The 14,466-nt window shown below is 44.0% G+C and overlaps 2 protein-coding genes across 4 annotated transcripts in view; one reads left to right on the top strand and one right to left on the bottom strand.

Moving 5' to 3' along the window:
• Nucleotides 1-4,642: 4,642 nt before the first annotated feature.
• ubxn2a (UBX domain protein 2A) lies at nt 4,643-10,923 on the bottom strand. 2 transcript variants are annotated; one of them, XM_075459454.1, is made up of 7 exons: nt 10,803-10,923; nt 10,338-10,400; nt 9,819-9,930; nt 8,310-8,419; nt 6,769-6,906; nt 6,202-6,363; nt 4,643-5,589 (listed from the first exon to the last, which is right to left on the bottom strand). In XM_075459454.1, exons 2-7 carry the CDS (start codon nt 10,379-10,381, stop codon nt 5,406-5,408), a joined length of 750 nt encoding a protein of 249 aa, XP_075315569.1. In that variant the 5' UTR covers nt 10,382-10,400; nt 10,803-10,923; the 3' UTR covers nt 4,643-5,405. The 2 variants fall into 2 exon arrangements, with proteins under 2 accessions (XP_075315569.1, XP_075315568.1); XM_075459453.1 differs by having other exon boundaries at nt 10,338-10,923.
• A 1,898-nt stretch (nt 10,924-12,821) lies between these two features.
• Nucleotides 12,822-14,466, top strand: part of atad2b (ATPase family AAA domain containing 2B) — a 70,480-nt gene continuing 68,835 nt past the window's right edge. For both annotated transcript variants that reach the window (XM_075459452.1, XM_075459451.1), the window contains exon 1: nt 12,822-13,030. In XM_075459452.1, the coding sequence (XP_075315567.1) occupies nt 12,932-13,030 (99 nt within the window). In that variant the 5' untranslated portion in view covers nt 12,822-12,931. The remainder of the gene's footprint in view (nt 13,031-14,466) is intronic.

Raw genomic sequence — 14,466 nt, 5'->3', positions numbered from 1 at the left:
TAGAAAGGACTGTCACACGTGGATCATTTACGCATTCTTATGACCCTGTTTGTTTTCATTTTCCTACCGAACAAATACCTGCGCGGCTCTTCGGAACAGGAAGCGTGTAAAAAGGTATGCGTGTGAAAAAAAAAAAAAAAAAAAGACGCGCAGGAGCTTCCGGCTGCATATTTCCCACACTTCACCTTCACAGTCATCGTGATCATCTGCCCTATATGGTCTCGTAGCTGATTGAATGATGATGTAGTTTTAGTGGCATCATTGAAGCCCTTTTTTAAAAAAAACAACAACAATGACCTAAGTTCTGTCCTTTAAGCTGAATCGTTTTGGGCCCCAAAACCAAGTGTCGTTTACAACTGCTTTACAGGGGCCACATAGATGGAGATGGACCCCACAAATGTGAATAGTTTTTTTTTGAGGGTTCAAGCCTGTCTTTTTTTTTTTTTTTTTTTTTTTTTACCAGAATGCTCCACAGGAAAATGTTAGTTAAGGTCAGCTTATGAAGCTTTTTTGAAAGGGGCACTCGACTGATTTGGCATTACATTTTGATTGTGTCGAGAGACTGAAGATACAACATAATCCATCTTTCTAACCTTAAAGGAACTCCAATAAAGCCTTTTGTTGCCTTGCTTCCTCGTGCTCTGGTTTGTTGAAGGTTGGAGCCTGTTCCTGCTGTTATCTGTTTTGCTTTTCCTTTTTTTTAGTTCCAATTTTTGTGGGGGGGGGGGGGGGGGGTTGGACTGTACCCGAGGAGAGTCCACACAGTCACAGGGAGAACATGCTATAAGTCCACTTAGGAAAGCCACAGCTGAGATTCCCAAAGGAGACCAACTTTAAGGAAAGTCCAAATAAAAAGAGTGCCGCAGCGTGTGGTGGGGGCTTTCGGGATGTCCAAAACAGGTATCATCAAAAACGAGATTTAAAGAAAAAAAAGTATCATTATTTGACAGGACTCCTCTTTTATAAAGAAAACAAATGAACAAAGTCCCTGTCATTGCACGTCATCGTCAAGGCTCACAGTGGACACATCCTGGAGGCTTCAAAATATAAACCTTTAAACGCTGACTCGTTTGTGACTTTATCAGATACTTATGGATTTAATGAGGTATAACAATGGACTTAAGTGACTGCCCGCTCTCGTGACACTACATTTAAAAAGTGTGTTTGTTCCAATGTCCTAAACGCAGTGTCACACTCAAATTGTGACATGGTGACATTTGACATTGCTTGTTGTTTTGTACAAGGAGGGAAGGGTTCGGGTGACATGATGCCAGCTTGTTGACTGTGGATGTATTAGAAATGAAAGCAAGCACACTTTTGTATTCCACTGCATAACCATCTGACTGTACTGTGGCTGACCTACTCTGCCACGACTGACAGCAGACTGGAAAATCTAAAAGTCTTTGGACAATATTGGGTTGGACGGGGCTCGAACTCAGTTCAGTGGTCCGACAGCCCACATTGTAAGGCAGCTGTCAACCCCTCTATGATTCTTTTATACATTTCACAATTGTGCGAATATGATTTGTGACGGTTTCATGGAATGCAAAGCATGGTAATGTTTTTTGGAGCCTTGAAAATCGAGCAATTTGATAGTTTCACCAGCTGCGAAATGGACCCCACAATAATATTTGAAACTGCTTAGTTTTGGATCAATATAGCTATTACAAATAATGGGGTGAGACCGCTTTCTTATTGATTACCTTAAATCAAACAACCGACGGTCCCTGCAGCAGATTTTCTTCTCAGTTGGTTCCCCGTGGCTAAATCAAATAATTTCAATGAAATCAAGCCAGCCTGCATCAAATTATTCGTCTCTTTTCTTTTCTTTCTTTTTGTTCTTAGCGTGCATTGTGGTGGGATTTGACTTTAACAATCCTGAGCCAGGAGTGAGAGTTCCAAACAGAAGAAGCTGCTGCCCTGTGATGCTTAAAATGGGCTGTTTATTGGGCTGTTTATATCCAGCTCTATTCAGCTGTGCTCTTTCAGAGATAAAAAAAAACAAAACATCAACTGTAGACAACTATGCAGGCTGTGAAGATTGAAGAACTCATTAAAGATCTGACTTAGAAGCTGAGCTGTGTGCCGCATAATGACTGAGCCCAATATGACGTGCACGGCTGGTGGAATATCCTGTTAATTGTAGGTTTACATCTTATTCTATAAACTCTTATGATGTATCTGGAAGACATCATCATTTTTGCTTTAGCCCCAAAACAAAGCATTTATTCTGTTTGGTGCATGAGCCCTTCACCCAATGATAATGCCTCTTTTTTTTCATAGGCTCTGTTTCATGTGGTCTATGAAATATTGAGCCTTTGATTCCCCCATAAAAGTACTTTTAGAGGCAGCTCTTTTTAGAAGAAGATGTTTTTCTCTCCACGGTGAGTCTCTCCTCAGAAGCATGACAACAAACACGTTATGGAGGACTGAGCTGCTGAGTCCAGACCCCCTCTTTGCATTCCAACTACGGAAGCCCCCTCGACCGAAACCACATTACCGACTAAAAACGACCCAAAGGAGCACCGCCGCAGAACGGGTCAGGCATATGACCCGCGTTAGAGTGGGTATGTTTCCGATAATGCGTGAAGAGGAATGTGCAAAAATGAAAGGGCCAGCGGAAGGTTTGGTTGGGAAAAGGAAATGCGAGAGTTAAAGGAGAAGTCATTCCCTGCATGCTTAGGCTTATTAAATATGCAGTACAAAGGAAATGTGATCACTTTAACTCTTTAGCCCGGACCCCCACCCACCCACCCCCACCTAGCCGCGAGACCCAAGTGATGCACAAAGCGTCTGCTGAAGAATCCGGCCTGTGCAGTGTAGGTTTTAAAGCATCACTGCTGAGTCTCCTCCTCTGACCTTCGCTTTCCAGAGGATGTCAGCCCCTCCTCAGCCGCCGCGCTTTAAATATTGAAGATAGATAATGGTGTTCGCCTTCCTTCTGAGGCCAGGTAAAAAAAAAAGAAGCATGGAGACAGAGGCGAGCGTACACCAGGGTGTCCTTATACGCAGTGTGTCGGTGGGAAAAAAGGAGAATTCACAGTCAAATAAGACCAAGCAAACACACACCCCAGGACAGAAGGGGAAAAATGAGCAGTTTCAATTTTCTTTATTCATGTAAATGATGCTATGCATATAGGATTTGAATGTACGGAGTCAGCTCAGCTTCATTTGTTTGAGCATCTTCTTCAGAGGCTTCCGCTCCCGCTGTGCCGCGCGGTCAGGCGCAGTTAATTCCAAATGGGCCGTTTTTCAACCGGCAGCCGCTGCCGCCGTGGTCAAACGAAGCAGGCCACCCTCTGACTAAGAAGCCTCTCCTCCACATCCCTGCCAAGTGAAGGCTTTAACGATATCAAATACCGACAAGTCGCCAAGTTGATCCGAAGCCCGCGCCGTCATCTGTGGAACACATGCGCGCGAGGGCGAGAGGGCACGAGCATATACGTGGCTTCCAGAGGCTGCTGCGTCTCGTGCGTTTACGATGTGAAAGAGGACAGCCGCAGCTGTTGACATCTGGATTGTAGAAGGATGTACCCTCTGCTCAGATTCGATCCAATGCAGAAAAGTTGATCGGATGAGACTTCACAGCACAGACAGACAATACTGCGAGAGCAGTGAATTGAATGGAGCTCTAAACTCCAAAGGGAAAATAGATTGTTGCAGTAAATATGATTAATAAAAACCTAAAACATAACATAAAGAAGAGAACAAATTGTTTTCTGGAGGGAGTCTTTATGTAAGGCTGTTGTGGTTGGGCAGGAAATGACCTGCACCGGTTATTGGAGCCTCACATGAAGACACTTTGTTGAGAAGAAGCTGCATTTCAACTGCACTGAACGCCTGGCAAAGCATCCCAATGGAAGATACTCATTCAAAAGTTAAAAAGAAGAGATTGTGCTCCAGCTATGGACTCTTCACTGGAGTGCTATGCCCAAAATCTAGTGGAAGTGTGGGGAAAAAGGGGGTTGCATGTCTCAATGTCCACAGGACAGAGACAGCAGTTTCAGTTTATTATTATTCCCAATAAACAAAAACGTTTTGCCACCACCAGATTGTTATGACCTTCAGAAACGGGAGTACTTCTGTCTTCCTAATTTGAACATTGAGAAGCCCTCCCCCCCAGGACTTTTTTTCAACAAGGTATTAACATTTTATTTGCTGTAATGCTGATTTGTGCAGCTGCGTTTAAGCCACTGGAAGAATTCTACGCATTAAAGAGCGGTTACTCCTCTGCTGCTCATCCAATTTTGACTGGAATACCCAAGTTAAAGCTGAGAGCCTGCACATTAAGCCCGTATCTATTACGTAATGAGATTCCCCCCCACCCCGCTGAATAGTAAATGTAGCAAACATTATGTCTGTCAGAGTGTTTCCAGAGCCACAGTGACTTGTGCGATGACTCGGAAAACACCATCTCCCTCAATTTCATGTGGACAGTTAGTATATTTATTTGATTTCTACACGCTTTCCCGCCTCTTTTTGTTTAGTTTTTAAATCGAATAATAGCCATCATGCATTTCAGTTTGGCATACTCCGAAAAGAAGAAAAGAACAAAGGAAGAAAAGCAGAACCTACTCATTGCTTTCGCTCTGCATCAACATTTTAGTTTTTTTTTTTTAAAAAAAAAAGGAAAAAAAATGGATCGCTTTGAGGAGGACTTTTATTGTATTATACCATGATTCGTGATATGTTTTTCCAATGATTCAGTCAGACATGTTTGACAGTCTTGATCCCTTGCCTGTTAAAAAATAGAAATGTTCACAGAAAAAGAAACGCCCATATAAAAGCCTCGAAAACCCCAAACAACCGGACCGACATGAATAACTCTGTGCAAACAAAACATCACCAAGCTTGATATTATAGAATTGTAAATTTAACCCATCGTCCATCCCCCCCCCCCCTTTTTTTTTAAACTGCAAATAGTGCATAAAAGTGGTGAGTACACTTCGGGAAGACTAGAGACTTTGTTGTGTGGATGGCTGTGGTGACGAGTGGGTGATGAGGAAACATGGACACAGATAGCCGATCATCCTCTGGGTGACATCACAGTTTGGCCTTTTTCTGCAGTTTGTGTGTGTGTGTGTGTGTGTGTGTGTGTGTGTGTGTGTTTGGGGGTGGGGGGGTGGCAGTGGTGGTTATAGGCATTTATGCAGATAATCTCTGTCCTCCAGTAAGAGTAAGAACACATAGTAAAACATGGTCAGCAGCCCCTCCGTGACTCAGCTGGTGAGAACATTACTACGAGCCTGTCGCTAATCCCGCAAAGTCACAAAAGGACAAGAATCATCAAATGCAGTACGAACTGGAGGGCGAATAAATAAATGTGTCCAAGTTGCTGTCAGGTGGATGGCGACGTGTCAGTGGGTGGGTGTCACACGCTGGGGTGCATCGAGGGGCCCTGTTGGTCAGGAGTGTCCAAAGGGAGCCTGTGTGTTCAGAGGCCTCTGGACAATGACGGCGTTGGCCAAATCCGCCTCTTCGAGACTTAATTCTTTGTCGCCGAGCTCTCGGAAAGGCAGCGACGTCGTCAGGATGAAAGGAGGGCAGCTCCTCTGGCAGCGTGCCACGAAATCGTGCACGTCGGCGATCCTGAGGCAGAAACACAACAACATATATTACAAAAACAACAGGCAATATCAGTTTCTACTTCGTAGCACAGCCTTCCCAGACTAATACTCTACTCCCGATTGTGACACGTGATTTCTTTCTGAGGCAGCATACTAGAACATCATCTATTATTAATGCCAACCAGAATATATACATGCAATCCGATGGCAGCCCAACCCCTTACACACTTAAGGTTGGAGGGGTTCATGCCCCTCTATCCTTTAGCCTGTTATATAAACGCTGCATCAGGGTTATGTAATCCCTCATTGGGGATTTTATAGATCCATGCCGCTGCTACATCTCAGATTATGTTTTCTGCAGCCACATGTGCCACGGCCTCAGCCTTCAGACTTAAGCAGACTGGAACAAAGCATTACGTAATCCCAAAACCAACCCCACCTCCCGAGCAAAAAAAAAAAAAAAAAAAAAAAATCTTTAGTCATCCCTTTGAACGACTTATTCCCCCGCGACGCTCGAGATTACGGGATTTGCGCACAGCGCGGCAGGAGCGAAGGGTGTCAAGATATTCCTCATCTGGAGTGCTTTCTCTGTGTGTGAAGTGGTGTGTTTTAGCCTCCACGCTGCGGTACACACCGATGCGATAGGTTGAACCTCTGCACCAGTCTCCTGCCGTCAGCCAACCAGATCTGCAGGGAGGTAACGGGAAGGGCGTGGTCTAGTGTTACCATGGGAATAGGAGGAGATTCTCCATCCTCGTGCACAGATGGTGACCTGGCCACAACTCTGGGTGCAACGCTGGGCATGGACAGGGGAATAAATGGGAGATTAACCGTCAGATCAGAGCGTGAACAGCATGTGCAAAGTGAATTTTTTCTCATTTACAAAGCAAAAAAACCCAACATTTTTAATGCTCTACCCTTATTTTTTTTTAATTTTTTTTTAAATGCTATCTGGTCGTCTGCCTTGACAATGTGACAGTGACATTCTCCTGTTGTTAAGCTGACAGCGGTCAACTTTGCTTTTGGCTGATCTGATAGGTGGGTTTGGGGGGACATCTAGTGGTGTAAAGTAATATGGCAGCAGTGGTGTGACAGTCTGGAAACTTGAGGGAATCCTACTTGAAGCAGCACATCATTAATCACTCTGCGATGATAATAATCAGTTGTTTTTAATCCAACTCTCACAGCAACAAACTCTCACCTGCCAAGTCGGTATCCTCTGCCACTAAAGGGGTGAAAGGTCTTCTTCCTGGGAACGTAATTTTCCTCCGTCAGATCCTCCACGCTGACCTCCAGCTCCTCCTCCTCCGCTCTGCTCTCCCACTCTGCTGGAAGCTCCCTGGGACAGAATGCAAATCAGTTTTTTGGAGACTTGTCAGATGGATCGATATGACAAACGAGCTGCACAAATGGGAATTATGCTCGATCCATTTCAAGTCGCCTTGCTTGTGGTCTGTAGCCGTGGGGCGCGTTAGCAGCTAATTTCCTTTTGGGGAGATTGATGGCATTCGACTGGGAGCTCAGCTCAAGCCAGTGAATCACACCGAGGGCAGACATCACCTTACGTGAGACTTAGGATTTCTTTTTTTTTCTTCTTCTTCTTTTTAAATCAATACGGCTCCTGATGTCTTGCCCTTCTTTTTCAATTTAGGAGGCTTTACGTGAACACTGAAAGAGCTTCAAATGTGCAAACGTTCAGAGGTAATAAGACTATAATTAGCTAGATACGAGGCCTGTTTTTCCATACGCAAGGCTGTCGGCAAAATACACAGCTAAAACATTTGTTCCTCATAAATTCAAGGTAAACACAAGAAACTTGTGCTAAAGGAAAAAAAAATAAAAATGGACCAGACTCAGTGAATAATTCCCTATACTCCCTATATAGACCAGTGAGCAGTGCTGACCAACATGTCATTGGGGTCATCAGGTGGGAACCTCCTTTCATCTGTGTCTCGTCTAGTCCTCCAGGAGGATAGACAGTGATCACTGGCGTCCCAGAGTCACTCTCCTAATGCCAGGCAACACTGCTCCTCACACCACAACAACCATCTTTTTTTTAACAGCCACAAGCTACCCCAGCCTCTCACCAACTGCACACCAGTCACAGCGGGGTAGGGATACAAACCCTAGTTCAGGTAGGGGGAGAAATAAAAGAGGTAAAGATAAGTAGGAATGGGATTCAAACCCTGGTTCGGGTAGGGGGTAATGAAAATATAGAGGGTGCCAGAGGTGGAGGCAGGACAAGACACACTAGCAGATTCAGCAGACAAACTCACCTAAACAGTCCTATAATCACTAAAAATGCCAGCAAAAACAAAGCCATACAACTTACTCAAAGCCAACTCACCCAAAATGGCCGCCTGGTTTCAAAAGGCTCACATGGGCCACACCCTCCACTTAAATATCTTGAACTTCCTCTTTAAAAACTACTTAAACTTTTGACCAGCAAACAGGCAATATATCGCAGACATTTAAAGTAAACGATCAACTGTCACAATGATGGTTTTCTTTCATTTCCAGAAACGTTACAGCTGAGCAACTCTCAGCTTCACATCTTCACTTTTAGATTCGTAAGAACTAACAAACGTTACTGAAGGCTGTAGCAGCTGAGCTACGGAAACGTTCGAGGCGGCGAATGCCGATATGCCGCCGTGAGGTAGCTGGAACGGTGGAAGCACCCCAATCAAACTCGGCACTCCTCTTACACTCTGGGGATACTCTGGCAAAGCCAATTAAACTCACCCCCTTTTAATGGCATCCAAGAAATTTTGATTCTCTGGTTTGGAGTAGCTCCGAAAATCGCCATCGTTTACAGTGAAGCCGTCCTTCCACAGCCTCACCACCATCTCCACCTGGAATGAAAGCAGAAAACAGCGCCGGTCTGACATGTTGCCACACAGCGGGGGTCACATCGGCGGGTTGTTAATGTCACAAATGGGCTCCTGTGGCAGAGTTTTGGCTGCGTTGGTATTCACTAACGAGCTGAGGCTGTAAGGCAGCACCCAGAAGGCACGGACACAGCGACCTTTTTGCCTGGCCCTGCTGGGAGCGCATTTATGGAGCAACACTCGAAATTTGGAAGAAAAAAAGAAAAAAAGGGAGCAATCAAAGGAATCCCAGCAGCGAATTTACAAAGCTGTGTGCCCCCATTTGCCACCAAAAGGAGCCGCCGCTATTCACTGGAACACATAATCAGACTGAAGCCTGGAAACCAACCAAGGCCTCATCCAAGTTTGATAACGACAGCAGAAATGGTGGCTTTAGCTGAAGTGGGCTCTAAAAACCACAGAAACGTGGCTTCTCTTTGTTTTTCTTCGCATTTTAAAATATTACACACTTGCATTTCTTCCAAGACTTGTCAGCGTCAAGACGACCGCATGTTTCCACTACGTCTTGAAGTGTAACTTAGGTTTGACAAGCTGTAAACACTGGCAGCCATGGTGAGCTTTGTGAATTCTCTACGTTCCAATGAAGAGTTTTGGTTTGCCTCCTTGATTCTTTCCCTTTTGTAAACGAGGCACTTGGTATACTTTTCGATGCTGATGAACCACATCGTCGTGTCATCCATTGTTTTCAGCGCACCTCGGCCATTTTGTCATCCGCTAAGGAAACCCTGAAGCCTCTTAAAAGTCCCCTTTTCTGCTTGCAACAGTTTTTTTCCACGTTTTAAGGGTCATCTCTACTGGCATCTCCTCCACAATTCTTAAGAGTTTTCTTTGAATTTCCTCACTTGGAGCAACTCTTTTCACCGGGAACTGTTAAGAATTCGGCCTCAGAGCTTAGCGGAAACGTAGTCGTCGTTCTTCTCCCCCCCCCAAGTCCTAAGAAATGTCTCGTGCCGTCTTCACTCGTCTTTGTGCAGTTTTTCTTATTCCCAAAGAGATGAAGAGGAAAAGAATACAGGGGCTTTTCATCCCCTGACAATTTGACTGTACCCACGAATGAAATCAAAATAAACAATATAAGTAAAGCCGACGAAAATGCTAAACGATAAAAATCGACAATAACAAAAAGGTATCCTGGGCATTGGTCTGCCGAAATGAAAATGTTAATCAGCTGCTTTTTTTGTACATGCTTAAGGGTATAACAAGCACTGTACATTAGAATGAATTTTATCCTAGCCCGGAAAGCATTTAATTGCATTCTGACTAAACAAAAAACAACTGCTTTCAACAACTGAAGAAATTAGAGCGCTGCAAGAATTTCTGGAGTCCCTGCAGGATAGGATCTGGGAGTGTGTTCATCTCTGACCTTTGAAGTCCCCGAAGCATCGTAGCAAATCTTCTCCACCTCTTCAAGAAGGTCTTCCACAGAGAAGCTGCGACTCATCGGAACCTCCTCCTCATTGTCCCCGCTGCCAGCCCTATAAGTGACAGAGAAATGTGTGACACACTCAGCATCTGTGTGGCTGCTTGAACACTTACTGTGTACACCTGGAATGAGGAGCTCAAATCCCCCCCGTAGAAATAAAAAAATAAAACACACGTTAAGTTTCTAAAGTTCAACATAAGAAAAAAAACTCTCTCCTTTTTACCCAGTACTGTCAAAATAATTAAGATTTGTCTTAATAGATATTTTACACATTTGTACTAATAATCGTTCTGGGATGCAAATGGCTCTCCCGTGAGGATTTCTGGGAGTAACAACACCACAACAGGAGCATTGTTGAAGCAGTTCAGCTGAATTTAAAGAAAATTGGATTAAAATTTATTTATTTATTTTTATCTGTTCTGGAAAGAATTCTTGGGCGATCGTTCGGTTGCGACTCACCATTGTTCACCTTTCTCATCCCCCTCGGTGTCAATCTCTTTCATGACGCTCTGCAATTCCCATCTGAGAAAATGACAAGCGAAAAACACACGCTCCGCACCGTCACCGGGGCCTTTTAAACACAAGTATTCATTGCCGGCTGCCCTTTATTCAATGCTTTATGCATTCAACTCAATTCCCGCCAATCTTGGAAACAGTGTAAGTGTGAAAAACATACAGAGCGTGGATTAAAAAAAAAAAAAAAGCAGTCGTTTTAACCAGGCTCGTTGATAAATAGAGATAACCGAGCCGCCTGTGGCGTTGTCGTTATTTGTGCAAGTGGGCGTCAAAAAGCAGAGACACGGTCGCGCGAGACGTAAACGGCACAGGAGCCGAGCACAAAACGTGGCTTTCACGAACGCCACACACACAGCGAAATGTTCATTTACGCGCTCGTGTTAAGGGTAAGGTCAAATACTGATTTACCAGTTCGCGTTTTGTCGGGTAATCCTGAGCTGCACATCTGCAGCCACAAGTTTCGGGCAGCGGATCTTCTGCTGAGCAAGACACGGTGTGACGTCACGGCGCCGTAAGTCCGCTCCTGTTGTCGTGATGTCGCTGAATGGCTGAACTCAGCACAACTAAATAGACCGGGAGCGCCAATTGATTAATAAAAAAGAAGAAGAAGAAGAAGAAAAAGCCGCACTCCTGTGTATCTGTTCCTTTTAGCAGCAGGCATGTTGATGCATTCACTCTCTTGATGCATCCGTGCAACCGTTAAATGGTTATTATAACCACATCTGGGCTTATGAAATAAGTATCAACTGCATTTAATTCTATCTTTACAATTAAAAACACACACACACACACACAAACAGATAGTATCCATTGTTATTTTGCTCGTAGAGGGATGTGGCTGCCTCACTTGATCAACACAAAACAATCCATCTTGAATAAGTACATTTGAAACATCTTGGATGTATTGTAGACCTATGAGACATACCATCCAACACAAACGCACATGTGTGGTTCACAAGGAGCCTGTCTTTCATTTTTTTTATGGCTTCCAGTGCCAGAAAATGAAGTGCATATGGATAGTACCTTGCCTACTTTTGGCACTGGGAACGGAAAATGTACCTGTGTAAATGAACTTTGTCCACTAATGCCCAATGGGGTTGGTTTTGTCTTCCGTGATGGGGATCGTGTCAATTTTTGTTGAAGAAATAAGGGGCACAACCAAGCGTATCCATCACATGCTTGGAGAATGCACTGTGGAGAAGTGAGCATTCTCCCTCTTCTGTTTCCCTGCTAAACACAAATGTCTCATTCCCAGTTACGTCAGGACTTGAATATCAGTAGATGCAGAATGAAGCATATTGTAAGCAGAATTTCCACCGATTTGGTGTGAAAAAACATGGTGTCAGAAACCCACAGTGAAAGTAACACCTAAACAACCTCAAAAACTACCGATGCGCTTTGTGGGTGTGAGTCACAGTTGTGGACTCGACCGTTCTGAGTCTACAACTGTGACTCACACCCCCAAATACCTTGCAGGAATGTAGCATTTGGCATCTTTTTTGCGGTCATTTTCCGGCACAATGTTAGTTGTAGTGAGTCACTTCTTGTGTTTCTTATTTTGGCCCTTTTTGCATCTGAAGTCAGTCGACGTCTCACCATTTTACATCTTACAGTGGTTCTCCATCTTATCTCGTCGCGCACTTTGCAGCCAATTTTGGTTGTTTGTGTTCAAAGCTGTGCTCATTTGGGTTATGAGGGATCCACTCGTGATTGTTCTGTGTCATTTTGTCAAATTTGGCTCATATTGGCTCTCTTGGTAACCACCCAATGTCTCTGAGGTCATTTTTTGCAACTGATTATGGATGCTTTTTGTCCTTTTTTGCTCATTTTGGGTCTCTGCTGTAGTTTTGTATCACACTTTACTCATAATTTTGGCTTTGTGTCTCCCTGTTGTCCTTTTGCATCCCTTCATGATTGTTTTGTGTTATGGTTTGTCATTTTAAGGATCCACGGATTAAGTGTTCTGGTTCACCCTGTGAAAATTGAGCATTTCTAGAGGCATTTTCGTTTCTCCTAAAGGTACTTTCACGAGTCAGTTTGAAGTTTTGACCCCTTTACATCTTTGTGGCTGTCTTTCTTTGACTTTTTGGTGATTTTGCTTCTTTTTTTTTGTAGCTGTTCTGTGTCTCTTAATTGTTACTTTTTGGGCTCATTTGAATTCTTTCACGTTTGCCTTCAGAGATTTACTATGATTTAAGAGCAGTGACTTTATTCAATGATGCATCCCCAGTGTCCACATTTAATATACCTTCTGTATCCTGCAAATTTTAACCTATAACCACGTATTTGGGTTAACTATTAGTGAATTAGTAGTATTTGTATAAAATAGCATAAAATAACCAAGTTATTAGTTATTTGCGGTAATAATCCCTGTCAGCAAAAATTAATGCACCTGCCAAACAGATTCACTACCACTTGGGAGGGAGATAGACAGGGAGAGATAGACAGGGAGAAATGGCGCCTCGATGCTGCGCTCACTGAGGCAGTGTTTGGAGCCGGCTAGAGAGATTCAGTGAGAACAGTACAAAGTAGAAAACATGGTGAACACGAGGAAAAGCTCCCGGACGCGGAGTGGTCCCTTCATCTCCTCGAGGACAAGGTCGTCGTCGAGAAACGAGCGGAACTCTGACGAACATGTAAGCCGGTTTCTTTTCTTTGCCGGCGAGCTAGCTGGCTCAGCTAGTTCGCTAGGTAGCTGTAGCCCTGGCCTCAAGCTGCTCCAACTAATGTTTTATTTACGACCAGGTGCGGGCGGCATTCAAACTGACACCCGCCTAGTCGTACAGATGCACCATTAAAGAGTTGAATGCAATGATTCGTTAGCGTGTCACTCGCAGTGAACGTATTGTGCAGCTGTCAAAATACAAGCTAGCGATATTAACTCCTGGCTAGCACCAAGTTGAGTTCCCTTTGTGTTTGGCATTTTTACCCGGCTGACTTGTTTCCCCCTTGTCAACACAAATTAGCCCTTCAAATAAAGCCAATTGACAAAGGACTGGTAGTACAACTTCGTGTCTCCGTACTGGAAGTGTCAGCGTAATTATTATATCAATTGTGAAGAGATAAAACCTTAGTTAAGCCAGCGTTTGTGGGTAATAGCTAGCCCGACAGTTAGCTTACAGTGGGGGAAGGGAGTCGTAGGTCCACAACAGTTGGCTGGCTCAAGTCCCGTATTTAGCAAGTCTGAACTTGGTGAACTTTCTGTTGTAAATAACCCCAGGGGCCACGAGCAGGTTCGTTTTACTATATGCATTTAAAACACGCGCTGTGAGTGTTTTTTCCGAATGAAGCATTTCTGCTTTGGCGAAACCCCAAACTGTTATCTATAGTTTTTTACTCTGACCCCCGGGCTGTCAGTCTTTGTCTCAGAATGTAAACAATGCGAATATGCGAGCCAGGAGGTCGTGTATCTCCCTGCATTTCCGCATCGTTATGGCCGTCTCTGCACAGACGAGAAAATCAATTTGTCGATCTAATCATTCAGTGATAATCCCGTGCACGTTCCTGACGTTTTAATGGGTTGCTTAGTGCTGCACAATTGTGTTTGAAGACATTCAAGTCGTCCCTGTAAGACCAGTGCTGTGGAATACAGTCAGGCAAAATGATGACTCATGATATTACAATATGTGATCGTGGGATTGGGCTTCATTGTGTCACATTTTAAACAAATGCTCAGTTAATTATGACACCACGTTGAATAGACATTCTAGTTTTTGTGGACTTGTTACAAACAGCAGTTTTGATTGTTTCGTTTTGTGTTGGTCTTTTCAAAATGGGGTAATGATCTCAACGAGCCCCCCAAAAGGTATGCAGAAAAGTTTTGCAGTGAATGGTGTGAGCATCAAGGGCACATGTCTGGTTGGTGTTGGGATTCACAGAATGCACGAAGAGGCGGTTTAAAAAAAAAAAGGCTTCTCTACAGAGTAGTCCGGTTTAGGCTGTAGACATTCTCGCATTCTTTTGTCCTTGAAGTGTTTTGGGTTACCGCGAATGTGATATTCAGTTGATATTCTAGTTTCCTAAACCGACTGACACTGTGACTTCTTATGGAAGCAAAAGCAGAAGCTGTCCT

The sequence above is a fragment of the Odontesthes bonariensis genome, chromosome 24, assembly GCF_027942865.1.
Source record: "Odontesthes bonariensis isolate fOdoBon6 chromosome 24, fOdoBon6.hap1, whole genome shotgun sequence".
In the NCBI taxonomy this organism is placed as follows: Eukaryota; Metazoa; Chordata; class Actinopteri; order Atheriniformes; family Atherinopsidae; genus Odontesthes; species Odontesthes bonariensis.
This window is presented reverse-complemented; position numbering and strand designations above follow the sequence as displayed.

Bases quoted from the DNA above. Each gene is read 5' to 3' on its own strand.
- ubxn2a (XM_075459453.1), bottom strand. From the start codon at position 10,381: ATGAAAGAGATTGACACCGAGGGGGATGAGAAAGGTGAACAATG. The intron at 6,907-8,309 runs GTGAGTTTAATT...ATTCTGTCCCAG, and splicing joins TTGGATGCCATTAAAAGGGG to GGAGCTTCCAGCAGAGTGGG. The intron at 5,590-6,201 runs GTGTGTACCGCA...TTTCTGCCTCAG, and splicing joins AGGTTCAACCTATCGCATCG to GATCGCCGACGTGCACGATT.